Here is a 27,171-nt window from a genome sequence, read left to right on the forward strand (position 1 = left end):
GAAAAACCAAAACAACCAACCAAACAAAACATTTAGGGAGCATACATTGGAGAACAATTTGACAATGCCTCACTCTCAAGATTAATTATTTAGATGCTCCTCCTTCTTAGCCACTGCCAGGAACTTTTAATGAGGATGCTTATAAATGGAAGTCAGAATCCATGTCTGAGCATGCTCATTGCTGCCTTATTAAGAGTAGACATATGTGCTGTTTCCAAGATATGGCTTAAGTGAAACAAAGCAAGGTACAGGAACAGTGCTAGCTAGCATTTTGTGTAAGCACAAAAGGACAAGAAAGAAGGATTCATCCCTGTGCTGTGTATGAATACCTGCCTGGCTGTGCCAGGATCTGTCAACATCCTTTGTTGTTAAAGAGAGAAGCTGGTGAAGAGACTCAGAAGGTGGTCCTTACCTTCCCATTTTCTTTCCTTTGTGTCATGTACGTATATTATTTTTGTTGAGTTCAACAGTGGAATTCTAGCCAAGGAATCTGTTGGATTTATAAAGCCTTGAAAATGCTGAGCATTGTAAGGGACCTTTGCAATTATAATCACATGCATTTGTCTTTCGTATGTCGCAAAACATTTGGACATGTGCGTTAACAAGGGTGCTGCAGCCTCACGCAGCTCCAGTACTGGCCTAAGTGGGAACAAAGAAAGGACAAAGATGGAAACACAGAGAAAAGCTGGAGTCCCATGGGTTAGGCTCCCTGATGGAGACGCTACGGTGCGTAGGAAGATCAGAATGTTTTTGAGGGAGGTGGTGTTATTGTATACCACTGAACAGAAGGCAGAGCTATTGCGTAAGATTATTATGTAGAGCTGACCACAGAGGCGGGTTTAGCTAAAGCTCAGTAGGAGCAGGCTTTTTAGGGGGCCATCTTCAGAGAGGAGAAAGCTGTGGTGAATGTTTATTTGCACAGACTGTCAACTTGGGCACTCTATGGAAGGAAGTCTTTGCCATCCCTTTCACCTGGGAAAGGCTTTGCTGCTCCCATGATGCTCAGGCACAGGGGCCTTTGACATGGCCACACATGTATCAACAGCACACTTTCACTCGGGACTTCACTTTCTCTCTACACAAGGAGATATGCAGTGTAGATGAACTAGGATTTTCACTGTCTGCCTAATGTTTTTTTGTTTTGTTTTGTTTTTAGCAGTTTGACCATTTCCTGCTTGCTTGTTGAAATTTGAAAAACAAAAACAAAAAAACACTTCTAAAAATATGTTCTTCAGTATCCCATCCCCTAAAAGAAACAATTGTTTTGAGAAATCCTTTGTGGCCAGCATTTTGGGGCTCAAGTGTAGTAGATCCATAATGTGTTCATTTCACATGAAGTTCTTTTGAGTCATCTCAAGACAAAGCTCCTGACTGCCCTGTTCCTCCTCAACTATAAGTTTAGTCCAGGCCTCTTTCAGGCATGGCTGTCACTGTCTTCTGCTTCCTTAGCTTTTCTCCAAGCAGCAACTTCTCTCAGGCACGGGACCAGGCAGGAGGCAGGAATTTCAGCACCTGCCATGGCTACAGCCTCCACAGGACTAGTGCATACTGGCTCCCCTAGCACATCTGTTCTACCTCTGGGCATCTATCCTTAGACTGCAATTACTGGTGGTATATTCTGGGTCTCTCTCTCTCTCTCTGGCTAGCCTCCCATCTATGCTCAATACACATCAGTTCTACCACTCCATCTTAAAGTCTTATTTCTTTGTCCCGCCTTCCCATGAAGAATCACCCACCCCCAGCCTTTAGTGTTTAAAAGACAACAATAGGGGTGGGAGGTCAACTATTTTATTTGATATATGCCTTTGAAAATCCCTTCTGAGCCATTCATGGCGGATTTGGAAATATGTTATCCCTTAAAAGCAAAAAAGGAAATTCTTCTGAAGCCTACAGAGTTAAGGCTCTATCACGAGCCCGATAGCATTAAAAACAAAAATTAGGCTTGCAAGATTTGTTTGAGGTGCTTTATGCAGGAAAGCCTGCCGCCTGGAAGAATGTAATCAGTTGCTCCAGATATTTGGAACACTAAATGGATTTAAGGTTCTTTTCACAGCTGTATAGCTGGAACATGGGATTTTGGAGGTACCCGGCCTATAGTGGAGATCAGTGAAGAAGAAAGGACTATGTTCTTGTTAGGTGCCTTCCAGTGCTTCACTGCCCCATGCTAAAAATTCAAAGATCCTATATGCTCCTAGAATCCGGGATCTGCTCTGGATGCCCCACTTTTTCTCCAGAGAACTTGTTTAAACGTAATCTGTTTCCATGGTTGTCCTGTTCTAAGCTTCTCTTCCTCTGGAAGACTAAAGACAAATGCTTCTCACGACAGTTCATGAAAGACTTTTGGACTTTGTGGCCACACACTCTTCCTGCTGAGGAGGCCGAGGGGACTACCACTGTCACTGTCCAGTGCCGCTGCCCTGGTGTTGGGAGATCCCTTGCAGGGGGAAGATGATAGATGGTCAAGCCTAGAAGTGGGTTCCTATACCCAGCCAGACCCCATGGACCACAAAGTAGTGTCAGAGGAATCCCAAGATACACTGGATGAGAGAGACAGGAAAATGGGTATAGAGATCCTGAGAGACAGATGCCTACAGATAGAGCAGGAAACCACAGGGCCACAGGCTTCTCTAGAAGGATACAGAGATGAGAAGAGATAAAAACAATTTCGACTGTGGACTCCTCACCTGTAGGCAGGGAGGCTTCTGCTAGGCTCAGCCAGGTTCAGACACCGCAAACGGGATTTCCAAACCAAGTATCGTTTTCTGCACTTCCAGTTTGCTGGGCCCACCAGAGTCCTTTATAGGACAACTTTGTACAGCAAGGCAGAAGAGATAACATAGAACAGCCTCCAAAGCAAAAGACACATTGACTTGGGGAAGTTATATTCTACCTGGCGGTGTTCCCTAAAACTGACCCACTGGAGATGACTGATTCTGATTTGCAACCGATCAGTCCTACCATGAGAGTGGCCACTACAAGAATAGAGAGTGGAGCCATGCGGCTAGACTGGGGCCGGTAGCCCAGTGTGGGGATTTCAGCGGAAGTTCATTACAATTCTGTAGCATTGACACTAAACGTTTAAGACTTTGAGTTCAATCTCTGATGCAGTTTTCTTAAAAGCTGCTTGCTGAGGTAGGCATATACTCCTTTAGCATGTACAATTCCACACTTTTCAGTTTATCCCCTTAGGCTTGTAGTCTCTAAAGATCAGTGTTAGGACAGCGTCATCTCTCTAAACAATTAACACATTATAACTGTAGCTCTCACCACCTTCCCCTATATCGTTCTCCCAAACCAGAGACAAGCACCTGCCTTCTCTGTGTTTAGTTCCTTCTTCTAGACATTTACATGGAACGGATTGTCATCTGTGGTCTTGATGATCAACTCTATTAACCAAGCATAGTTTCCCCAGGGAACATCTGTATTGTAATAAATATCACTACTTAATGATTTTTCATGAATTTCTGTTCTTCACTATGCTGTGTCCAATTTTCAACTCATGTATTAGCTTGTATCCTTTCATAGTCTCTTTGGGTATTCTGAGTAAGGTTGCTATTAGTATTTTTTTTAAAGTAGTTAATTAAGTTATTCTATCAAGAAAGAAGACTGTTCTATAGCTAGCAGATGTCCAAACATCTGGGGATAGGGAAAGCACACAAGAGGGTTTATAAGGTATTTAGTATTCAAGAAATGTATACCTGTATGTATGTATGTATGTTTAGGCATATATATACATATTTATGTTGGTGTGCAATTTTATCTATTTTATTGGGGTTCTTTATGCCTCTACCTTCCCAGTCTCTTACAACACCCCAATACCAGGTAGGAGAGAAAAAAGGTTAGTGGGGAGAGGGGCCATAATTCTCTTTAAACTACTTGCTGATGATTAGGGTCATTGGGTTTCTTGGTGGCAAGTCCAGTTTTTATAGGCAGGATAGCTCCAGCTTCTTCTCACCAAGCTGCAACAACAACAACTGGGAGCAGCAGCCATCTTCCTTCAAGCATTCCCATCCCTCTCTAAGCTCTGGCATTTATACCCTCTCAGAGTCCCCAGAATTAAACTATCTGAAGCTGGCAAAGGTCACACCCCTCTCAAAGACAATATGAGGCAAAACTCCCACTGTGTGTGTGTCTTACCTGCATGTATGTCTGCACACCACCCATGCAGCCAGAAGAGAGTGTCACATCCCCTGGGACTGGAGTTACAGAGACAGTTGTGAGCCACCATTTGGGTGATAGAAATAAAACCCCATCCTCTGGAAGAGCAACCAGTGATCTTGGGACCAAGTCTCTCATGCCCAAGAAGTGTTTTTTTGACATTGAAGTGTGCATATGTCTGTGTGCATTTTGTATGTCTACAGGTGTCTATACCTGTGCACATGCATAGCCTAAGGGATAATCACAAATAGGGATTTATGACCACACAGGGGAGCTGGCAGTGTCATCAAGTCTGCATGCCCTTTCCTTCTCTCTGTTTAAGCCTTCTGGGTATAGTACACACTCTAGGATGGCATCTAATGAAGTCTGGCATTTCTTCAAGCTTCTAGAGAGGTGATCCTTTGACTTTTCTCATGATCCTCAGAAAACCCAACTTACGAAAAACACAAAGAAGGGGATAGATAGGTAAGAGCTGCAAGGTGGATCTGGCAAATCTGCATTTTCTAACTGAAAGCTCTATAGATAATAGTTCCAAACTATCAGGGCAATGCTTTTTGCTTCCGTAAGTTAAGAAAATAAAAAGTAGCACTCATGGTGCAGGACTTAAGCTTCTCATCTGACACAGAACCCTGGCAGCCTTCTTGCCTTCTGGACTGCCAGGGTGGCAAAGCTGGACTGAGTGTGATCTGCCTACAGCACAGCTGTCTGAGAGCTACTGTTTGGAGGAAGTACCAGCCTTCATGCCCTCTCTGTATGACTTCCTCTGAGAAGTGAAGTTGTGTGGTAATTGCGTGTGCCTTCACAGTGAGTAGAATGAGCAGTGTGAACACCACCAGGGAAGCAGTTAAGGTTTATCACAGGCTTCTTGAGTCTTTCACAGAGACAATGGTCAGCATCTGGTCCACCTGTGACGTCAAAACTAACACCATCCGGGTTTGTGGTTTCAGAGCCAGGCTACCTTGGTAGCCACATTCACTGGGACATTGTCTCCATTGTGCCTTTCTCCTGTTGATGGATTCACACTCACCCAAGCTCTCTTTCATGAGCCTGGACACTTCCATTCGAGAGACAAATGTCTAGAACTGTGTTGAGTTGCACCATTTTTCTGCGTGTTTGCATGCATGCTTACGTGCATGTGTGTGTGAGAGAAAGAGAAGACAGACAGACGAGGTAGGAAGTGTAAAAATCTCATAAGAAAAGAATATAATTAAATCCCATGTAGTCTTCCTTTTAATTAATTATCTTCTTGAAGAGAACTCTGTAGGAGATTGAGACAATGCCCAGAGAACTGGAGGCATATCTTAGAATCCGGACATTTTTCTGAACCTCGATTATAGTTCGGCTCCATTTGGGTCGCCTGCAGCAAATCCTCGAGCTCGGCATATCTCAGAGCCAGTTCCCTGTCTCCCTGCTCAGACCTCCATCTGTGCTTCTTTGCACCTCCGATGCTCTTCTGAAGCTTGAGTCATCCTGGCCTCCTCCCCACATCCTCTCAGCAAGTCACCCCCTCACTGCTTCCTACCAGATGACTGCTCACTCCACCTTCCAGTCACAGCTTCTGCTCTCATTCAGGCCTCCTTCTGTTCGTCTATATCACTCGCACTGGCCTGTGTCCCCTGATCTACATCTGCAACTCCATGGCTTTCATTAACAGGGTCCTTCCACATCTCTCCTCTCCTGGTCTTCACCCCACTCCCTTCCAGCTACTTCCATGTAAAGTCCTTTCACAGCTCCAGCCTTACAAAGAGCCACGTGGATTTCTCTGCTGAGCAAGTGGTGAGTCACCAAGGCCTGGCAAAATGTCACCTTCTTTCTGACAGGATCCCTTGTTCCATGATCCAACTTCACTGCTTTGTACTGTTTTCCTCAAAGTGGTCCAACATACCTCTCCTGTACAGAGTAGTTACCTGTTTTCATTTCTTTGTCATCTCCAAGACTTAAATGTCGTCAAAAACAAGAACAAAATCCAGTATCTAATAATCAGTGGCCTGGTGTTTGATCAGATCCCCAGGTATTTGTTGAATGAATGAATGAGTGAATGAGTGAATGAGTGAATGAGTGAATAAATTTACTTCAAGGCCTCAAATAAAGTAATCAAGTTTAACTGAGTTATGTACCTTTCATCAAACATACCTCAGTAGATACTTGTGTGAATGTTTTTGCCTTTAACCTGAACCATAGTGAACCAGGTTCTGGTTTCTGTTTTCCCCTCTGCACTCCTTTATGATTGTTAGTATTTTCTCTTCCTTCATCCTCTTCTCCATTTATGAATATACACCATTGACTCTTTATTCTCTCATCTTCATTAAGAATCTTTCCTAGCAAACAGCAGCATCTTGCTTATCACCACCCAAGTACTCACTATGGACACCGTAGCTTTTCTTCTTCTAAATGATGTCAAAGCTATTTAAGCCATGGAGCCTCGTGGTCACCACACCTGCCAATTGGCTTTATCTGAGCTGACTGGTGGCTTCTCCCAGCTGACCCTGCAAGGGGCAGCCAAAATCACCCTGATTCTAGCCTTGCAGGTAGACAAAGCAAGCAGAAAGCCCGAGTGGCCACGCCCCGCTACACACTGAGGGTAAAGGTCAGGTGAAGGTCATCAGGTATGGTGGCTCAAGGTAACTAATCTGAAAGCTGATTCCTCAGGTGGGGCAGAGAAGGGACTCCACAGAAGCACAGGGAGAATGTAACCCACACCTGTGGAGAATGCTCTTCTTAAAATTGAGCAAAACAGGTTCAGAGTGTAACATGAGGGTGGAGTTTGCTAGAGAAGGTAGTTTACAACTGAAGTCCTTCTCAGTGAAAGAACAGACACAAACGTTCCATGGGAAAGTAACTGAAGACCAAGGCCAGGAAGTATTTATTGGCATGGTAGGATATGTCCACAGCGTTGTGAGGAATGAAACACGCTTTCCTTCCCTCTAGCACAGTGGTTCTCAACCTTCCTAGTGCTACAAGTTTTTAATAGAGTCCCACACATTGTGGTGACCCTCAGCCATAACATTATTTTTGCTGCTACTTTATAACTGTAATTTTGATGCTGTTATGAATCATAACATTAACATCTCAGATGGTCTTATGTGACCCTGTGAAAGGGTAGTAGACACCCAGAAGGGATCTCGACCCAAAGGTGGAAAGCCGCTGGCCTAGCGCATGTGTACTTGTGCGTTTCGTGTGCTAATTTTTAAAGCTGTGCCATTGAGTGTCACTCTCCTTTGGGGGCTTTGCAATTGTGACTTTTTTTTTTTAACATTAGGAGATCCAGAAGAGAATTGAAGTCCTTTTTTATAATGGAGCCCCAGGACCACTTAGGAAAGAAGTATGGGATACAGTGTTAGCATCCATAAGAACTGAGCTCAATATTTTGAAGGTCAGGTTGAACCGTGTGACTGATTCAGATCACTAGCCTTCTTAATCCGGTGCCTACCAGATCAACAGCTGTTCAAGCAAGACCAGGTCTATAGTTAGGTGGCCCCATACCTACCATCCACTAAGATCTCACCCCTTTCTCTTAAGATTTTCAAAAGCCCTTAACATTTACCATCTAAATAGCACTGTGCCTGGAGATAACAGAACTGATCAGTGAAATCAAGGTGATAGAATTAAAACCTCAGTGGTGTGAGAGCCGGGAGGGGATGCTTATGAGAGTGTTTGTGGAACACCAGAAGATAGGGGATGAACTCACTAAAGAATGGGAAGCCTTGTGTGGTACTAAAAGTCAGACCCACAGGCTAAAGCTGTTGCTCTGGCGAACTTTGGTCTGTCTCCACAAGGAAGAGGTGGCTCCTGTTACCAGCTGATGGTCAGTAAGACTGGCTTCAGTCCTTAGAGAAGAAAAGAACATGGAGGAAAATGGTCCCTGAGGCTGAGGAAGCAATAACATGACTATTCATGCCCCAATTTGGACCTTAGAGTAGTGTCTTCAGTGGGTTGTACTTAGCCCCTGAGATGGCAGCAAGAGAAAATCAATGCATATTTGGTTCTTGGGCTGCAGACACTCCACCTTCATTTTACTTTGAAGCCCTTAGCGAGGTAGGATTTTACATACCTTTATTTGTATGACAGTGCCAGGCTCCATATAGCTATAGATATAGGTCTGTAATCTGCCATATTAGATTTAACAGCAGCTATAGGATGCCTGGAGGTCAATGCCCATGATCCTTTCCCCAGTCATCGATAGAATTTGTTTTAACCTAACGTTATGGAGACAGACTTGAAGGGAGACATCCCCAACCTTGCTAAAAATGTAAGTACAAAAAAAAAGGCACAGATTGGATGGATATTGATGATGTTGTTTCTACTGTGACATCATCCATAGACTCCTAGTGTCTTTGCTTTGCTTCCCTATAGTGATCACAACATAAATTACTTGTCTTGTTTGACTTCCTTGTTCACCAAAGTTGAGCAGATTGTGGCCGTTTTCAACGCTTCTACCAGACAAAAAGCTTGGGACCATTTCTCGAAAGCTCAGCGCAAGAACATAGACATTTGGCGAAAGCATTCTGAGGTTGGTGATTTTACTGTTACTTTCTCCCCACCATCACACAGCTGGATTGGCAGAGAATAGTGTGGCTGTAGCCGTTAAAGGTCTTGTTACTGTGGGCAGTCCTCCCGCCATCCTCCTGCCATCGTCCTGTCTCATTGTCCCCTCCACCTCCAGCTCCGCTTCATTCCTTGTCCAGAAAAGCAGCTGGCTTCACACTTAGAACAAAGAAGACTCTTCCCCACCCGTAGAAAAGAGATGGCTCAGAAACAAATGCTTTCTCTAAAATTAGACTGAAAAAAAAAAAAAAGCCAATTTAGAACACTAATCCCTGAGCACAGAGTCTTTCCTCAGCGATCTATGTGGTGAGGACAGTTGGCTCTTTCGGCTTGAAGTGGCAAGTCTGCCATCTTCTCCATGTCTTCCTGTCATTAGCCATGCCTAGTCCTCTGGCCTAGCCAGGAGGTTCTGTTACATCTCTCCCCAGAGCATATCTCACGATGGGGGGAAATGTCCAGGCTAGCTGAGTTCACAGCATCAGTGCATGCGTGACGTGTGAGTATCTACCGCCAAGGAAAGAGGCCACAATTTGGCTTTCCTTGCCACCTAGACAGACCAAGCTGTGTCATTAGTCATTGGTCATCCAGCTGTTATTTTTGACTCCACCTGTAGTGTACGCTTTGAAGCTGTCACAGAAAAGTAAGTATACTGTCTTCCTTTGCTTTTGCTCCTTTTCTTTTTTTAAAAAAAACAAGAAAATGTTTTTCATTTGGATGCCTCTTCATTTCTAGCATGTTAACAGTAAAGTTCTCTAAAAGACACTCCCCTCTTTCAAAAAAAAATCACAAAGTTATAGAAGGTAAGGTTTATTTATGGAATGTTTTTGGCTCACACTTGTAAAATAAGTGTTTTATGAAGAGTTTGAGGAACCACAGTGTACTATGATATCAATCATCTGGGTAGCATTTTAAGTGCCCATTAACTAATGCTAAATTGCTGTTGAATACCAATGGCACTACATGTAATATCCACATGAATACTAAATAGATTCTTTATTGTCACTCTTATTATGGCTAATGCTGAGTAACTTCAAGGTAATGGGATGCTGAAAACACTAATACAGTTGTCGGTGAGGGCCTTTTTCAGTTGTGTTCACTAGTGCCTAGCAAGGTGTCTGGTGACTGCTACAGCTCTCTTCCACTGTTGAGAGGACTGTGAGGAGGAGGTAGGCTCTCTCTTTAATTCCTTAAGTGCTCCCAAACAAAGAAAGGATATGTAGCTGAAGTTCTCTCTGACGCTGAAATGAGACCCGAAGTTGATTTTCAAGAGGCCTCCGTTTACAGTGCAACAAAGCCAGTGAGGGTTATGAAGACCCAAACTGAAGTCCGCAAACCATGATTCAACGATGATTCAGATTTGAGAATGGCAAACCTTTAGATTTTTAAAAATTCATATAAAATCAAATGTAACTAAGCGAAATTTTAACAGATGCCCAGCAAGTGACAGGATGCTACAATCACAGGAGCAGCACAGAAAGGCCACTTTCCACGTGTGTCAGCAGACATCAGACACCAGTCTTAGCCTTGTTTCCTGCCTGGGCCCACTCCACTTCCCATCTTCCCCTATCCCACTTCTAGTACTATTTAAAGCAGGACATGCCAGGGTCCCTGCCTGGGACTGAGAAATCCTGCTTGCTTTCTTGGTCCTGGGGGATAGGATGGAGGAGTGGAGTGTCATTCTCAGAAGTCCCTCCTGCCTCTTGCACCTTACCTTTTAGAAAACAGAATTATAAATTGCCTTTTTCCCCCTCCTACGTGTCGCTTAATTGATTAAATACCAGTTAGTAATTTAACACTGTAGATGATTTCTCAGTTGCATATAAGCTTGGTAATTGGCTTGATTTTTTTTTCCCCGAGTTCCCATGTACAGCATCTGTTAATTACCTGCAACACCTCTACAGATTTATTAGAGTGCTAGTGATTCTGTTGAACCACCGCTACCCTGTGGAAACACCCTGGCTTCCCATCCTTCCAGTATTGTCCCATTCTGCCACCTTCCCCACAAAACAACTGTCAGATGACAGTTTGTTGTTAATTGCAGAACTAAGCAACTGCCCTTTCAGACTTATTATTTCCACCTGATTTTTCCTTGTTTTTTTTTTTTTTTTTTTTTTTTTTTTTTAAATTGGGCTCTTTATCAGTAGAAAAATTAGCCGTCCAATACCCAGAAAATTTCCCACTAATCACATGTGATATCTACCTCCAAGACCTGGTAGCCTTATTTTAAGACAGACTCAGCCCTCTTTCTTCTAGATGGCATGGTCACCAAGGGAGGTGTTGTTTATTGTCCTGGTGGCCTCTCAGGGCTGTCCTCTGTCTACCCTCCTGTTTCCCTGTCCTCCACAGAGATAATTCCCTGGGTACAGAGGTGTCCGTTAGGTGACTGGGAACAACGAGGATTTCTTTCCCATCCTGCTTCAGGTCAGATCTGTGAGCTGAGGAAAGACTTCCTCAGCCAGAGCAGCAAGTATAGGTCCACAGGAACCGTGCCCCTAATAAACTGGTGGAGCAATTTATTTTCACTGTTACTCGCAGATTTTTTATAAAGCAAAATTAGCATAGTAAATATTTGGCTTTTAATTAGAAGACTTTAAAAGAAGAAAACTGAACAATGGCTCCTTTCTCTGTTCTCAGTCTCTGAGAATGCTAGAGAACGGGATGTATAAGGCTTCACAATTTCATAACACAAAGCTGGGTATAAAATAACGATATAGCTAATTAATGTAAACAATTACAACGTTCTGCTTTTAGAAACATTAGTAAGGATTTTATGTATGATTCTGTTCCCTTTACAATGTATTTCTGATAAGCTATTGCAGCCAAATTCCCTTGTCCTAATATTATTCCCCTTAATAGATAAATAGACAGGGGCTCAATGAAATGTCCTGACTTGATAGTAGCCCCTGCCCTGGTCACCAGACATGGCAGGTCCTCAGAACTGTTGTCATAATAGTAATGTGAAGACCATTACTACCACAGAACTACATCCCATTGAAAGTGGTAATGGGCGCTAAAAGAGAAGTTCTTTCTGTATTTATTTGATTCAGCATCTTTTGAGTTTTATTTCATGAATATATGAATGGTATGAATGTTTGGATAAATCATATACAGGGACATACATGTCAACTGAACATAATATCTACCATGAGACCAAGAGTCTTTTACATGCAGAGCCTGAGGAATAGCTCAGTCTGTAAGCAAACATGAGGACAAAAGTTTGGACCCCTAGTGCCCATATGAATAACTACATTGGAACTCACTTGTGATCCAGAGTGAAGAAAAAAAATGGTTTTTAGGGCTTTTGCCACCCAGTATAATTGAACCAGTGAACACCAAGTTCAGTGAGAGACCCTGGATCAGAAATGTAAGGTGAAGAACAATAGAGGAAGACACAAACTTCAGTTGCTGGACACATACACACACACTCACAAGCATGCACACATGCATACTCACACATGTACACATGTGCATGTCACATGTATACACGTATATACCCTCAAGTCTTTTGCTTTTGTCAACTCATTTCATCCTCCAAACCATTAGCACCAGAATACTCCAGTAAGCAAGCTGAGCGAATGGGTGTGTAGTTGTGTCCTTAAAACCACAATAGTACCAATGCTAAACCCCATCACTCACATCATTGCCAGCAGTTGATGTCACTTCTGTATGCCAGCTACGTAACAGCTATTTCTCCATCACTTCTCAGCAGCCCTGCTGGAGCAGACACTCTTATCCCCTTTTTGTAAATCAGGAAACTGAGACTGCAGTGAGATTAACTACCTTACCAAAGAGCATTTACAGTGATGACATTGGTGAGCAGGGGTTTCTCCCAAGTCTGACACCGAAGCCTTCGGTCTTTCTTCTGACCCATTCCCCTCACAACATTATTCTAGGTGTTGGGAGATGATTTAGGACGGAAGCGTTAGGCTCTAAATGCTGCTGTGTGAGTCGTAATCTGCCAGAGACCACGGGGAGATGGTCCGATGATAAATGGCCGCATTTCTGATGTTCGCATACCCTGTGCTTTCAGGAGCTCCGCAACGCTCAGAGTGAGCAGCTCATGGGCATCCGTCGTGAGGAGGAGATGGAAATGTCTGATGACGAGAACTGTGACAGCCCAACTAAAAAAATGAGAGTCGATGAATCAGGTAATACCAGTAACTGCCGGGTCCCCGGGAGGGATCATAATGAGCGCCGAATCTTACATGGGGAATAAGTGCAGGGAAATGGCCACATAACTCACTTTTATTTGAGTTACACTAAACTTTCATCTTTTGAGTGACTACATTTTATTAATAGAACGTTAAACTCCTCCTTGGAACACAGTGATTTAAATTGTCCCAGTTGTCTCTCCATATGTAGATCTGGGACCATTACACTTTTTTTTTTCAGGGATATTTGCCTGTTCCCATAAAACTCCTATTCCAGAGTGTGGCAGCCATAGCTGATGCTGAATTACAGATGAAATTTGGTTTCAGTCCATGGACTTCTTGCTTAGGAGTTGTTTAATCCCTAAAGCAGCTTCCTAACCTCCAAGCCAGCATGCTGGAAAATTAAACATTTTTCTCCAGTATAGCTCACCTAACCTTTCATCAAGACGGGAGCCATACTTGGTACCCCTTGAGCTAAGAGTGAAGCTTAAAGAAAGCCTGCCTCGTGTGCTCCATCTTACCTATGTCTCCTAGGTCACATGGAAGGTCTGTGTCAGTAGGGATACTGTCTCATGGACCCAGGAAGACCCATGGTCACCACCACTGCCAGAAAAGAAAATCAGAGTTTCATCTTAGGTGTATAAGAGAATAAAGCACATACCTGTCTCTGTTTGTTTGTTTGTTTTTTAAAGATTTATTTGTTTTATTACATATAGTGTTCTGACTGCATGTATACCTTAACGCCAGAAGAGGGCATCAGATTTCATTATAGATGGTTGTGAGCCACCATGTGGTTGCTGGGAATTGAACTCAGGACCTCTGGAAGAGCAAGCAGTGTTCTTAATCTCTGAGCCATCTCTCTAGCTCCCCCATCTCTGGTTTTCAACCAACAGATTGCAGGTGACTGACCAGAGGATCTTGGATGATTTGTTGGTGAAAGTGTAAAGGTTGGAAAGATCCACACACACACACACACACATGCACACACACAACCTTTGCCTCTGAAAGTTCCCCGAGATGAAATGACAATAGACAGCCTACATAGGAGAGGTCAGTTATTTATAATATGCACAGTTAAACACGAAGTGTAGCCACTCACCAGCCCAACATGACACAGTGCTTGTCTGTTGTTTCCCTTGGGAAGGGACAGGGTAAGGACTGTCAGGAATTCTGGGTAATAGTGATTTTTAATAGCAGTCCCCGAACCTGGGGAACATGGGGCTTTGACCACAAACAAAATCAGGTGGATGTCAGAAGAGAAAATGGACGATGAATGTGTCTCTGTAGAATGTTAAGTGGCACAGAAAGCTGCACTGACAGACATCAGTCTCTTTCCCGACAACATCAGGATCCACTGAGACAGGAGCTTGCAGGACAGAGAGCTTTCCCTCTAAATCCCATCCTTGACGTTCTAGAAGCTGAAGGCACAGTGCAAGCAAACGCTGTACCTCTAGGCCTTCCTCACGCCACGTCCATTGTCTGAAAGCTAGCCCAGCAGTCACATCTCTCAGGAGATGGAGACTACATTTCTCAGGACTGTTCCGCTCTATGGTTCTGTCCTCACAGGCCTGTTCTGTAAGACTTCACAGGTGAAAAGAAGGGGTGTTTGTGTGATTTTTCTGAAACTCCATGTGATCTTGACATAAACTGTCTTTTTTAAAATAGTTTTTTTTTTTTTTTATCACTTTTGAAGGTGAAAGTTGCATTCTTTATATCCTCATGTTAGGTGTAGAAGAACTGAGTCAATCCAAAATTCTGAACTGAAGCCAGGCCTTTCGTTTTGTACATACAACATTTCTTTTTAAACAATCTGCCCGTTTGCCTAGGGAGAAATGTGTGTAACTTCTCAGTTAGTTTAGGGTAAACCAGCATAAGGATGTGTAAACAGGAGGTCTCATTGAGGAGATCTGGCAAGCCACAGCAGCGACCATAGATCCACAGGGCTGATACCCTAACTTAGCTGGAGATATGTCCAAGGAGGAGGCAGGGACCCTCCTCAGGAAACAGCAGTTCTCCCGGGAGGTCTGCTGGCGAGCAGTTTTCCAGACCTCTCTAGGTTCGCTCACCAGGCACCCGACGCGAGCATGAACTCACTGAGAGCATGAGGTGTAGCATACACTCTAAAGACTTTCCCCAGGCGTGTTACTTGGTCAGCAGAATTAATGAGCAAATGCAGTGCATGCTGTCTGCCGTGTACCGAGGGAAGAGATGAAAGGACTAGAGTTCAGATGCCAGGCCCCAGCAGTTCAAAGTCCTTTTTGTGTTTCTTCAAACGAGCCGGGCCAGAGGACGTGGCATGTGGTTTCGGCAGAGAGCACAGGACTGATTAAAGGGAAGAGAAGCAGCTGACCATTTTTATTCTGCTGGGCCCTGGAATTCCTGCCAACAAGCAGGCCGTTGTTTTCCCTCAGCCCTGAGTATTCAGGGACAGTGCCTGATGGGCAAGAATTCCCATCTGGTCTTTGGACTAAACTGTGCTAATAATGGCTTGAAGCAAAGGAGGAGGTACAGAGAGCCCATAGCCTAAAGGAAACACCTTTTCCCATCACTCACTTTTAGGTACAAATGTGTGGCTGCCTGTCACCCAGACGTGGGAGCTGTTTCTCCAAAATGTAATGCTCTGGTGAACTGATGAGAACTGCCAAAGACAGACATGAAAATGAGATTTTTCTCTCCTCTGCAGGATCCATCCCTTGCCCAGCTCCTCTCAACTGAAACCTTTTCCCCTTCTGCCTCAAATATTCTAAAGAAATAGCTGGCCCCGACAATGTTGGACATCCCATAAAAAAACAACACCATTTAGGGAACCTTCTGCCTGTGATCAGAGGACAAGGCGAGGCCGTACTCCTCAGGTGGTCAGGCTTGGGCTCCCAATGCCAGCTCTGCGTGCCACCTCCCTCCTAAAGACAGCTGCAGGCAGGGGCGTTTTCCAGTGAGATGGAGCAAACTGACTTTATGTCTAGAAACAACACGGTTGATTATGTATATAAGGACTTGTACGATACCTCAGGTTTTAATTTTTAATGATCAAAATATTTCAATATGCCTCTGCTTTTCTGGTTATAAGTAATATTTGATTCTGTTTTTACCTTTTTTTTTTTTTTGCTGTATAAATGATTAACAGAGCTTCTTCGCTAGAGATCCTTGGTTCTGCTTTAACTACAACATAGTTGTCTAGGAAGTGTGTTGACAGACCATTCACATTTCCTCCGTGGTTGGTCTTAAGAGGGAAAAGGCATTCCTCGGAGCAAAACTAAGAGAGTTGCGAAAATGGAAATGATTCTGCTAATGAACTGAAAGCCATGACAGGTTTATCAAAGTATCTATTCAGGATGCTCAGCATCTTCCCAAGGAGCCTCTGAAGACAGCTTTAGGTAGAAATGTAAATGTGTTACTGCTCTGTTTGCCTCCTGCTGGAGTCAAGCCAGCCCCTTAAGCCCACATCCAGTCCTCCTCCTGCCCCTGCTACCTTCCCTAGCTCTGTCCCCCCAACTTCTTCCCTCCTGTGGACAGTGGAGGTGGGACAGCAGCGGACAAAGAGGAAAGGAGGGAAGCTGGGCCTGGAAGGTCCAGCTGAGGTCATAGTAGAACCCAGATTAAGTTTTAGAATCACTAGACGTAAAGGAGCCAATGATGCTTTTGATGCTATGAATAATGCCAAGTACGAAATAAGTCCTAGGGAGTACTCATTCTGTTTATCTTCCCCACCAATCTCCGGCACCTGAGCCTTTCTCCAGTCAGTGGAAGTGTGCTGACCTCCACGGACATTCTTCCCTCGAATCTCCCCCTTCATCTGACCATAGTGTTTTTTATGTCGTTCTTTCTCGAGGAAGCTAACACCGAAAGCACTTGCTCCAATCTGATTTAAAAAGGCACGCGTTAAGATGCATATTCATTCAATGAGGACGCTTCCCTTTGCCGAAATGTTTGGAACTCTGTGCGGAACTCAGAGTCACTGGCCGAATAGGCATCCCTCTAATTGCAGAGCACCGCAATGGCATGTTGATGGCACTGGGAGACAGTGGAGATAGTTAGATCTGATGCCCCTGCCCTCCAGGGAAGGCGATGGATGCCTTTTGTAGAAATAAGGCTTGTGATGTTAATTGAAGTACCAGGCCAAAAAACAGGTATGTCCCAAAGCCAGGAAGTTAAGCGCACTACCGTCTAAACTGAGCGCCATCGTTTACCAAGCTCCATGTGTGTTCAGTGAACACAAATTTTGGAAAAGTGGAATGAAACAAAAATCCTTGCTTAACAGACAACCCTTAAACCATTCTATAGTTCATAACAAACGCTTTCAGATTCTAAATGAACCTCACCTAAATTCTGCGTTCGCTATATAAACGTGTGTGTGTGTGTGTGTGTGTGTGTGTGTGTAGCCAAGCATCCACAGTGTAAATGTGTTTTGTTTACTGTGCCGAATATTCCGGACTGGCTGTACCCTCAGTTTCCTACCTTCACCTCCCATCTTGTATTATTGATGGGAATGGCCACCTCTAACTCTTTGCCCCATAGCCCTTTCCTCTTAATGTGGGTTTTAGGGATCCCAAATCAGGTTTTCAGGCTTGTGAAGTAAACATGTTTACACACCGAGCCTCTCCTTATCCACAAATACTTCTTGAACATTGAACTTCTCTGGGTTACCAACTTTTCATAGAAATTTACAATGCCGTTGTGATTTTTTGTTGTTTTTAATTTCGCTAAGAAGTTGAACAGTGATTTCCAGCAGCCAAGTCAAATTAGTGACTCCGTTTTTAATTGGAATAGCAGTATTTGATCTGAGTAGTTTTACCCACAGCAGGATGCCTCGGGTTTAGAAATACAGTCATTAAGGTTGGTTTCATCTGTCCCCTTGATTTCTTTGAGTTTCTTTGGTTTTCTGATACTGCAGTCCCCCTCGTGGCTTCCTTTTGAAAGCCCAATGGTGGTGCTCCAAAGGAAGTCCCTAATTGAGTCCTAAGCCTAAGAGGAGACTCAGCGCCGGCCCCACACCGGCCATGCACAAGAGGGTTATTAAATGCGAAAGCAGAGTCTTGCCACTGACTAAAGATGGCATTGTCACAGGCAGTTCGCCCGAGGCTCCCTTTTGAGAGGGAGGCCTGGACTGTGTTCCAGGGCAGCTTGAGCGCTCAGAAGAACAAGAGCTGTCCACCGTGAAAACTGGGAGGGTGCAGCTGGTAGCCATGCCAGGCCCATGCTCCCCAAGGCAAGGGCATCATTGAGCAGAAGCCTAGAAGGACAAGGACAGGCTGTTTTCTCATATCCCGACAGCCTGGGACATCTCTTGAAAGGGCAGAGGCATCTGTTTAGGAAGGACCCTGGAATCAAAGACAGGCCCTTGCTTCTTGGCCTCAGCTCGCTGTCTCCTGGTAACCTGGTTTCCAACAAGGCAGCAGTTTTGTTTGGTTCTCATAAACCATGAAAATGTTCCCAGTGGACCTCAAATATGTTTTAGCTTGATTTTTCAGTTCCCTGATCTTATACACAGTTACAATCCCCTGCCATAATGGACAGGCTTCTTAAAAAAAAAAGAAAATACGAAAGCCTCTTCTTGAAAATTGAGTTACCTTTTAACTACTTGGAGATGGATGTTATTTCCTGGGCCCTGTAGCTGAGGAGCCCTTTCTAATGGAAGTCTTCCTGCTGCCCAAATGGACTCTGTGTATCTGGGTCATAAAGTCTTGATCTTACTGTAAATTTATGTCCTTACTGTTCCATGGCACTTAGCAATGCCACAGTTAGCACTGACTTCTCTCATAATGAGCAAACTTTCCATAATCTAGTACTTCCAGTAAAACTGCTGTGTGCTCTTGAGGTTGCATTGTGTCAAGACCGAATCATCCCCCAGGACTCCCCAGCTTTGCTGCCCTTCTGTAAAACTTAGTGCAGCCCTTGTTAGGTTCTAGCAAGCGCACCTGTGTTCTGCCTGGGTCAAGGCGGCCTCCCCCATGGGTCTCCATGTGTCCTTCAGCCTAGTCCTCTCAGGTGCACTTACAAAGCGCACTGGGGCTCTGTGAGGCTCTGGCTTCCTGCCAAAGCCTGCAGTAAGACCTTTGGAGCTTGAGGAATACTTGGGCTGCTGGGTAGCTGCCAGGCAAAAGAAGGGAATGAGGAAAATTAAATCACCGTCTGAAAGGGAGAGTCAAGGAGGACTTGACTGTGTAGGAGTCACACAACAGGGTCTCAGCCTAACCCCCTGCACACAGCGCACAGTAACCCCCCCATGCTTTTCAACTTCCCAGAACGCCCCTCACCTTCATAATGGCTTACTGTGGTTTTGGGGGCACTTCCCTGTGCTAAGTAAGGCTCAGTGAAGGACTGTCACATAAGAGAGACTTCACCCGTTCCTTCAGCAGGCTCTGAGGACACTGGGGGAATATTTATGTAATAAGATGCAAAGTTGCTATGGAAAATGCTATAGCAACCTAACACCTCCTGGAGCCAGGCAGGGGCTTGTAACAGCAGTCTAAATTTACATTTACGGGAGTGTCATTTTACCGACACTCCTAGTATCTCATTCTGACAGGATGTTAAAATATGTTTTCAGCTCAAGTCTGAGCAAAATTAACACACTGTTGTTGAAGTTTAAGTATAGTCTTCACGATTTCTGGGAGAAAAAAAAACACTATCAGAATAATTCTGAAAGGGGGTAGATGGCAGACTGTGGGTTTCTGTCGTTTTGCTAAACCTGGAAATAGGTTCCCTTGTATTAATTGCCGATCACCCTTTGCTCTGTAAGCAAGAAGTAGGAATGCCCGATTGTGGAAAGGCGACCGGTTCTTAACACTGCTGTGTGCTCACTCACCTGTGCTTTTAGTGTGTGCTCACAGAAGATACATTCAACAGGTTAGCTCACTGCCCTCGCCTTGAGAAGCATCTAGCAGCACTTAAACAAAAATATCTATTTTTCCTAAAAACAAAATATAGTCTTTTAAGGAAGGCAAATGGCAAAGGATGGAGAATAAAGGAGAAAATGTGGCTGTTATGTGCTGTGGAAAAATATTGGGTTTCTTTTTTTTTTTTTTTTTACCCTTCTCTCTAACATAACTGTCTATTTTGATGTATGTTATAAAGCTCAATAGAGTTAATTTTCCATTGCTTGGGTTTTAGGTAGGGCTGCTTATAGAACAGGCTTTTTGAAAGCCCTCTTATATGTAAAAATATAGAGCAAGTACGTATTTGCTGTTGGCTCATGTGCTTTTTATCTTGAATCCTTGGGAGCAAGCAATCATAGTGAGCGCTCGGAGGTTTTTAAGGCCTAATTACTAGAACTACCCTCCCAAGACCGTGTTTCAGACCCATTAGATGGGAATGTGGCTGAGAAGCCATAGGTGTGCAGGCCAGTTACTAATGAAAAGTTTATACACATTGATTTTTTTTTTCTTCTGTCGCTCTGTCTAAAATCATAAAGTGTGGCTTCAAGGCTGTCAAAGTTGGACATTGGCCAAAAGAATCAATACCAGACCACATTAAAACATATGTAGTTATGCAGTCCAGAGCACCATGAAGTTCTCACCTTTTTCTATTTCATTGTTCGTCTAAGCACGGTTGGTGGCATCAAGTTATTAGACCCTGAGCAGACCTCATCTTGACCAGGTAGACACATACTAATGCAAAACGAATCTGAAAGAAGTGATTGTTTTCTTCCTTATTTTCAAAAATTACTCTTGCCATTGTATGTTTATCTTACACTTAGAGGCCCCGGGAACTGATGTTAAAGCAGCCTCCAACTTGTTATTATACAGTCAGCTTTTCCATGGCTTTGAGGCGCTTTCCCTGTACTCCACTGAATAGTTTTCATCCCTGGAACAGACATGTTCAGCAGCCATTCATCCCAGTTTCAGGACATAACATGTCAAAACTCCTGAGAAGCTTTTTAAGGAAGAAAACTTTTTATTTCAACTCCAGCTATTAGCAGAGAAAGAGAAAGAAACGTATCTGGGCAGAGGTTACAAGAGAGAGTGCTAACTACAGTGTGGCAGGCAGGGCATTGCAAGTTCGGATTTCACAGTTTCTGAGATCCGAAGCCCGGGATTCCCACTTGGGATGTGTTGAGTCTTAATAGCCTAAAGCAGTTGTGTACATTTCCATTTCCCAGACTTAGTTTAAATGTTAAAAACTGAATTACTGTACTGTTATATACACTCTACTATAGGCTATTGGTTAATGATAAAAAAATCACGATTTAGAGATTTTAAATGGCACAATAGAAGATCTCAGTGTAGTTGCTAAGTGATAAAAGCACTTATAAAATGGCATATGTAAACAGTTCCAAATATTTGCTTATATACGTGTTATATTCACAGTTTATATAAGCACTATAAGGAAACGGGTAAAAATATGTAGTGCACCTGTAAAAAGATTTAATTTGATTTTTTTAAATTATAAACGATTTTTGTAATTTCTTCTTTGTGTTCTTCCACAATGTCTACAAGAGGGGCATGTGTTATCTTCATAATAGAACCCTAACTTCAAAAGTCTGGATCAATAGATGTTAGCCAGACATCTGGCTCAGGGTTGGATGGGGGACGAGGGTACATAAAAAGTTACAGCTGGTGAAAAAAGATTGAGTTCACTTAAAAAAAATCCTGGATGTGAATAATGTAGCTGGTATTGGAGAGTGAGCATGATTAAAGATGATAGGACAGTTACTCATTTCAACAATCTTGAAGTCCAAGCTTCCCTCTCCGCTAATACCTCTGCTTTACTGCTGGTCACACAGACATGAATTGTCGTAGAAATGCTTCCTGGAATACTAAGTCAGCCTGGTGCCGACAGCTAAACGAGCCTAGAAAGTTAGCTAAGTGCTCTCCACAGTGTTAGCTGGTTAGGCAACCAATCCAGAAGACTATGATGAAGACGAGGAGAATGTCCCACCTCTCTTAGAAACCTTTGAGGAAGCATTGAAAAACTGAAGCTAACTAAAATCATCCCTCTGGGATTTGGGAGCTGGCATGAAGCAGAATCAACAGTCAGGTGTGCTGTCCCAAAGTTTTATACACACATGTTACTGGTTCAGTAGTATAAATATTCTGTATGTTAATCATAATTGAAAAATTGCTGGGAGAATGTATAGTAAGCCTAATGTTCTTGAGGTGTTACCATTCAGCCATTTCCAATCAGTTTGTTCGATAAAAATTAGCAACCACTAGTATGAGTTGCCTTCCCCTCATTTAAGTTGGAGAATTTCCACATTTAACTTCCCACAATAAACTAACTTCTCCCAGGCCAGTGAGGTCCAATCTGTATTATATTTGGCCATACTGTCTCAGAAAACAGTCTCCAGGTTCCCTCTCCAGGACTTTTAATCAGAGCATGTTATAAGAGTCAGGAACCAAGTAAAATTAAGCAAGGATCTGAATGCTTTCTGTGGACGTGAAACCCCATGTCAGTGGAAGACCAAGAGGGCTGAAGATATTTGTCACCTTCAAATCCAAATCCAGGCAAAGGAAAATGTAGCAGACATGTAGCCTTCTCTCCCCTTTCTCTATTTCCTGCTGCCCAGAGCTCTGCTGTAATATAGGCAGTGCACCCAGTAAACTGTTTTCAGGTCCATTCCAACAGAAATAAATATTCAGGAGGTTGACACAAACTCTTTTTCTGGATGAGCTGTATTTCCTGAGAGAGTCTGCTCTTTGGGTATTGATAGAAAGAAGAAATCATTTGAGGAAACGCTCGGAAATGGATGAAACACACATAGTCCCAGCCAGTGTTCTCTGTTACCTAACTCTCCGAAGTGATGAAGGGGAAAAATAAGGCTACTTCTCTCTGAACATGAGCACACACTAAATGATTGATCTAAGCTGCAATATCAGCCCTTTGACTTTCCATCGTATTCCCCACTTTCTCTGCACCCCCAGGGCCCAGGAGAGCCCAGAAGACCATCCGTGTATTGACTCAACATCTAATTTCAGGGCTTATTGGAGTGCCTCTCTCTCTGTTTCCCTGTTCCCAGGGCTTTTCTTTATGAGATATGCCTCTAAATATATCTTAAAAATCAAAGTCTGAGGGAGAACATACATGGCGGTATCAATCTCACTTCAGTTCCCACACTCAAGACTCTGGAGGAGGTCTTGAAAGCATTGTGTTTCCTCTCTCCCCAATATTCTGAATTCAATAAGGACCAAAATTGAATTTTTGTACCCCCAGTAATAAGTTTAACTGCTTAATAAATACAAAAAGTCAATAGTGGACCTTGTTGAGTTACTGCAATTATATGCTGTGAGGTCCAATCTGTATTATATTTGGGTAGTCTTTTGGGGGACAGGATGAGGGCTTCCATTCTTCTCTTAGGGACTCACCAACCAGTTTGTCTTTATCTTCATACCGGATTCTTCTGGTACAGTTTGTGTAATCCCTAAAGCCATCCCTTTTCTTGGCCTTAGCTCTTTGCCTCTGTGAATTATCCTAAGCATCATCACAGTACAAAGCAGTGACAAATTTAACAACATTCACTGAATCCTTAACAATGTGTCTGGGACTGTGGCTTTTGTCTGGAAGTGCCAGATTAAAGGGGAAATTACTAACGTCTTAGAAGACTAATTAAGACTCAGTCCCCGAAGTGAAAGTAGTGCTCATAAATTCTAGAAAATCCTCCCAGCCTGTTATCAGTGCTCCTTTTCCTGGGACGGCATCGGGCCCCAGATTCACACAGTCTTTCACGTGCTGTGCACCCAGCGGTTACTGCCAAAAGCCGGCAGAGAAACCCTGATGTGAAGGATGGCGAGAGAATCCGAAAGGTGATTGTGCATCTCAGCTCTGTGAGCCTGAGAGAAACTTTCATGTGCTGTAAGCTGTCGTTGTGAGCACATCTGAGATGGGAGGGCCTGCCGCCCTGGTGTCCCTCACAAGGCACTGTTCTCCAAATGCCCCGCATTGTACACAGTAGACAGATGGGGGCTTGTTGCATAGGTAAGACGTTACAACTAGGAAGAACTAACTTCTCCCCTCTTGGGGGGATGTTTTTATTCTTCATTTTGAGCCAAAGGTAAAAGCAAAGACTATAATTTTTTTGTACTTCATAATATTTTCACAATTTTTTTTCCACGAAGGACCCTGAGATCTCACAGTGGTTTCATTATGTGTCCGAGAAAAATCGGTGTCAAGCTTCCCAGCCCACTCTCCTCCATCTCTCTGTATATATGCACATATGGAGGCCAGAGGACAGCTTAACTGTTGATCCTTGGGTACCATCCATTTGGTTTGTTTGTCTCCCCCCCATGCCCATCCCCCACTGGCCTAAATCTCACTGAGTAGGCTGGGCTGAGAGATCCAAGAAGCCAAGTCTCTCTATCGCTCCCATTGCACTCTAATACCTGTTTGGTTTTCTGATTTCTTTTTAAACATAGATCGCTGGAGATCGAGTTCAGGGCCTCCTGTTTACAAGGCAAGCCCTTTACCTACTGAGCTTTCGTCCTGTCCCCGCACCTTCTCTATCCCTAACCTACCAGTGGCCCCCTTTTTCAAGGAGTCCATGTCAACCGGGAACCACTACTGAAGGAACAGCAGTATGAAGGTGCAGAGAACTAAGTCGTTTCTTATGACCCCTGCTCTTCAGAAGTACCTGGTGGTCCCCAGACTGCTTCCCCTCGTCTCTGTGAAATTCTGCTTCCCTAATTGTGTATCGGAAACTCCAGAAAGAATGAGATGTCCTTTCAGGTCATTAAATCATGAGGACAAATTGAAAGTAAAGGACAAAGCTAAGAGGAAGAACAGTAATGTTTGAAATTAGAACTGGGTTAAAATTACTGCAGATGAAAAATACAAATTGATGTGTGTGTGTGTGTGTGTGTGTGTATGAAAATTGCTAGGTCCTTGGGTTTTTAAAATAGAAATTAGACTTTTTTTTTCCCAGCCCCTGCTATATAACATTTAGGCTCCTAAGGAATATTATAATTGACGCCAGATCATCAGCACTGTGTTAACAAAGCACTTTATAGGAAGCTCTTCAGAGCACTTTCCCGTGTTCAATAAGAAGAGAGTAACAAGAGAACTGCCTTCTCGAGGAATTCTTTTAACCTTTCAGAAACAAAATATTTCATGCTAATTCCTGCTTAATTGGAAGGAAGTCATTTTTTTAAAAAAAAAATATCATTGACTATGGTTGAAGCCTGTTCCATCCCTGACCTCTTTAATTTAATCAAGGTCACCTAATAAACTTGCCTAAACAGCTTTATTTCTCAATTAGAAAAAGGTAGCACAGTTTAAAAGCGTTTAGTGTGTGATTAATAGCACTGAACTGGGGATTCAGCACTTGCAAGGGCCTATGCAAGGAGCTGCTAGTGAGAATAAAACATTAGTACCTGAAAAATTATACTCATCAGAAACTCAAAACAAATCACTTTAATGAGCAAAGCAAAAAAAAAAAAAAAAACTGGCTGGGCAAGGATGTGAGGAAGGTTATCATGCTTAATATAAAAAAGGCTTTTAATGCCTGAACTTCTCTCTTCAGTGGGAAAATTTTAAAAAGCTGCTATAATTTAGCCACCAGACAGTTTATAAAATACATGCTGCTTTCCCTGCCCAAGGACCCAGAGAAGATGGACTCCAAGTTTCATGCTCCTAGAGCACTCACTCTCCTGCGGTGGAGAAAAGGTGTTGAGAGAGGGTTGTTGTAAGACTTGAGCCAGAGCCACCTGTGTGGCTGAGAGAGCCAGTGTTCCGATAATCCGCCCCCGGCCGTCTCCTGTGTAGCCCTTCCCCTTCATGAGCTTGAGGCTGGCCAGACTCGCCTGGAGGCTGTGTTGAAGAGAATGCCGTTCGGGCGGTGAAAGCATTAGAACAGTTGAGAGAAGAGCATGCAAGAATGAGAACTGCATTGGACGTAGGAGAAAACAAGTAACAGGACAGGAGCCTACTACAGAGGGCCCCTGAAAGACTCAAAGCAGATACTAAGACTCATAACCAAACCTTCGGCAGAGTGCAGGGAATTATGAAAGAAGGGGGAGTTTGTATGACATGGAAAAGATAGGGGCTACACAAGGACCAAATATATCTGGGCACAGGGGTCTTTTCTGAGACTGACACTCCACCAAGGACCATGTATGGATATAACCTAGAACCTTTGCTCAGATGAAGCCCGTGGTAGCTCAGTAACCAATTGGTTTCCCATAGTAAGGGGAACGGGGACCATTTCTCACAGGAACTCAATGGCAGGCTCTTTGACCTCCCCCCCACCCAAGGGAGGAATAGTCCTGCTAGGCCACAGAGGAGGTGCATCCAGTCCTGAAGATACCTGATAAAACAGGGTCAGATGAAAGGGGAGGAGGTCCTCCCCAATCAGTGGACTTGGAAAGGAGCAGGGAGGAGATGAGGGAAGGAGGGAGGGTTTGGGAGGGAATGAGAGAGCAGGATATAGCTGGGATACAGAGTTAATAAATTGTAACTAATAAAAAATAAAAATTAAAAAATTAAAAAAAAAAAAGAATGAGAACTGGTCCCCAGTAAAGTGCTGACCAGCAGAGAGAAATAACTGAGCCAGGCCAGTCAGAATCCTAGATGCAGCTCAGTGTTGTTTCAGGGATAGCTTACCAGACGGTCTCCCTTCTCCAGCCATCAGCTTTCTTAAAGGCAGCATGAGCTCATGCTTAGTTTTCTCCGTAAGATTATGGGGATGAATCAATGAAAGGATTTATGGCAAGCTGAAAATACCTTGAGCTGTAATAGCAGAAGTTCTAAACAGAAGATATAAACGAGCATCCTGGAGTGGGCCACACACAAGGATCACCTGGAGAACCTGATACACATGCCCGTGTCCTGGGTTATAGCCCGGTCGCCTGTTAGGAAGACATTCCCCAGGTGATTCTGAGGAACGAAGGATGGAGAGAGGGCCTATGTCGTGAGGGTTGGTAGCAGTTTGCTGTATATGGGAAAGGAAAGAACGAGACAAGACAAGGTAACAATAAGGGTGAGAATAAAACGAAAGTCAAAGATCAAAACGTGTGATGGACAGGAAGCGACTGGGCCACAGGAAAGAGGACAGAGAGGAAGTGGCGCTGGTCTAGTTTGCGTGGCCCTGGTGAAGAATTGCTAGCACCAGGCACATTCAGAGTATGCTCTCATCAGTGCGGGGAGGGCTGCTGCAATACATGGCCTGGCACAGAAAGACCTGCTCCAGGCCAGGTCTTCACTGGGCCTTTACTCTGTTCCAGAACAGCTGAGCCTGTTTCCCTGCCTTGGTGAGTCAGAGAAGAAAGCGGGTATGACACGCAGTTTATGGGGAGACCCCTTTGCAGCTTGTGAATGGCCTGGGAAGAGCCTACCCACCTGAGGGGCCTGCTCTTCTGTGGCATAGGCCAGGCCAAAGTTCAGGGCTCAC

The 27,171-nt window shown here is 43.8% G+C and overlaps 1 protein-coding gene across 5 annotated transcripts in view; it reads left to right on the top strand.

The window, feature by feature from the left end:
- Enox1 (ecto-NOX disulfide-thiol exchanger 1) overlaps positions 1-27,171 on the top strand; it is a 560,948-nt gene that overhangs the window by 438,109 nt on the left and 95,668 nt on the right. For all 5 annotated transcript variants that reach the window (XM_060391472.1, XM_060391474.1, XM_060391473.1 and 2 more), the window contains 2 exons: positions 8,562-8,668; positions 12,734-12,851. In XM_060391472.1, coding sequence (XP_060247455.1) covers positions 8,562-8,668; positions 12,734-12,851 — 225 coding nt within the window. The remainder of the gene's footprint in view (positions 1-8,561; positions 8,669-12,733; positions 12,852-27,171) is intronic.

The sequence above is a fragment of the Meriones unguiculatus genome, chromosome 9 (genome assembly GCF_030254825.1).
Source record: "Meriones unguiculatus strain TT.TT164.6M chromosome 9, Bangor_MerUng_6.1, whole genome shotgun sequence".
In the NCBI taxonomy this organism is placed as follows: domain Eukaryota; kingdom Metazoa; phylum Chordata; class Mammalia; order Rodentia; family Muridae; genus Meriones; species Meriones unguiculatus.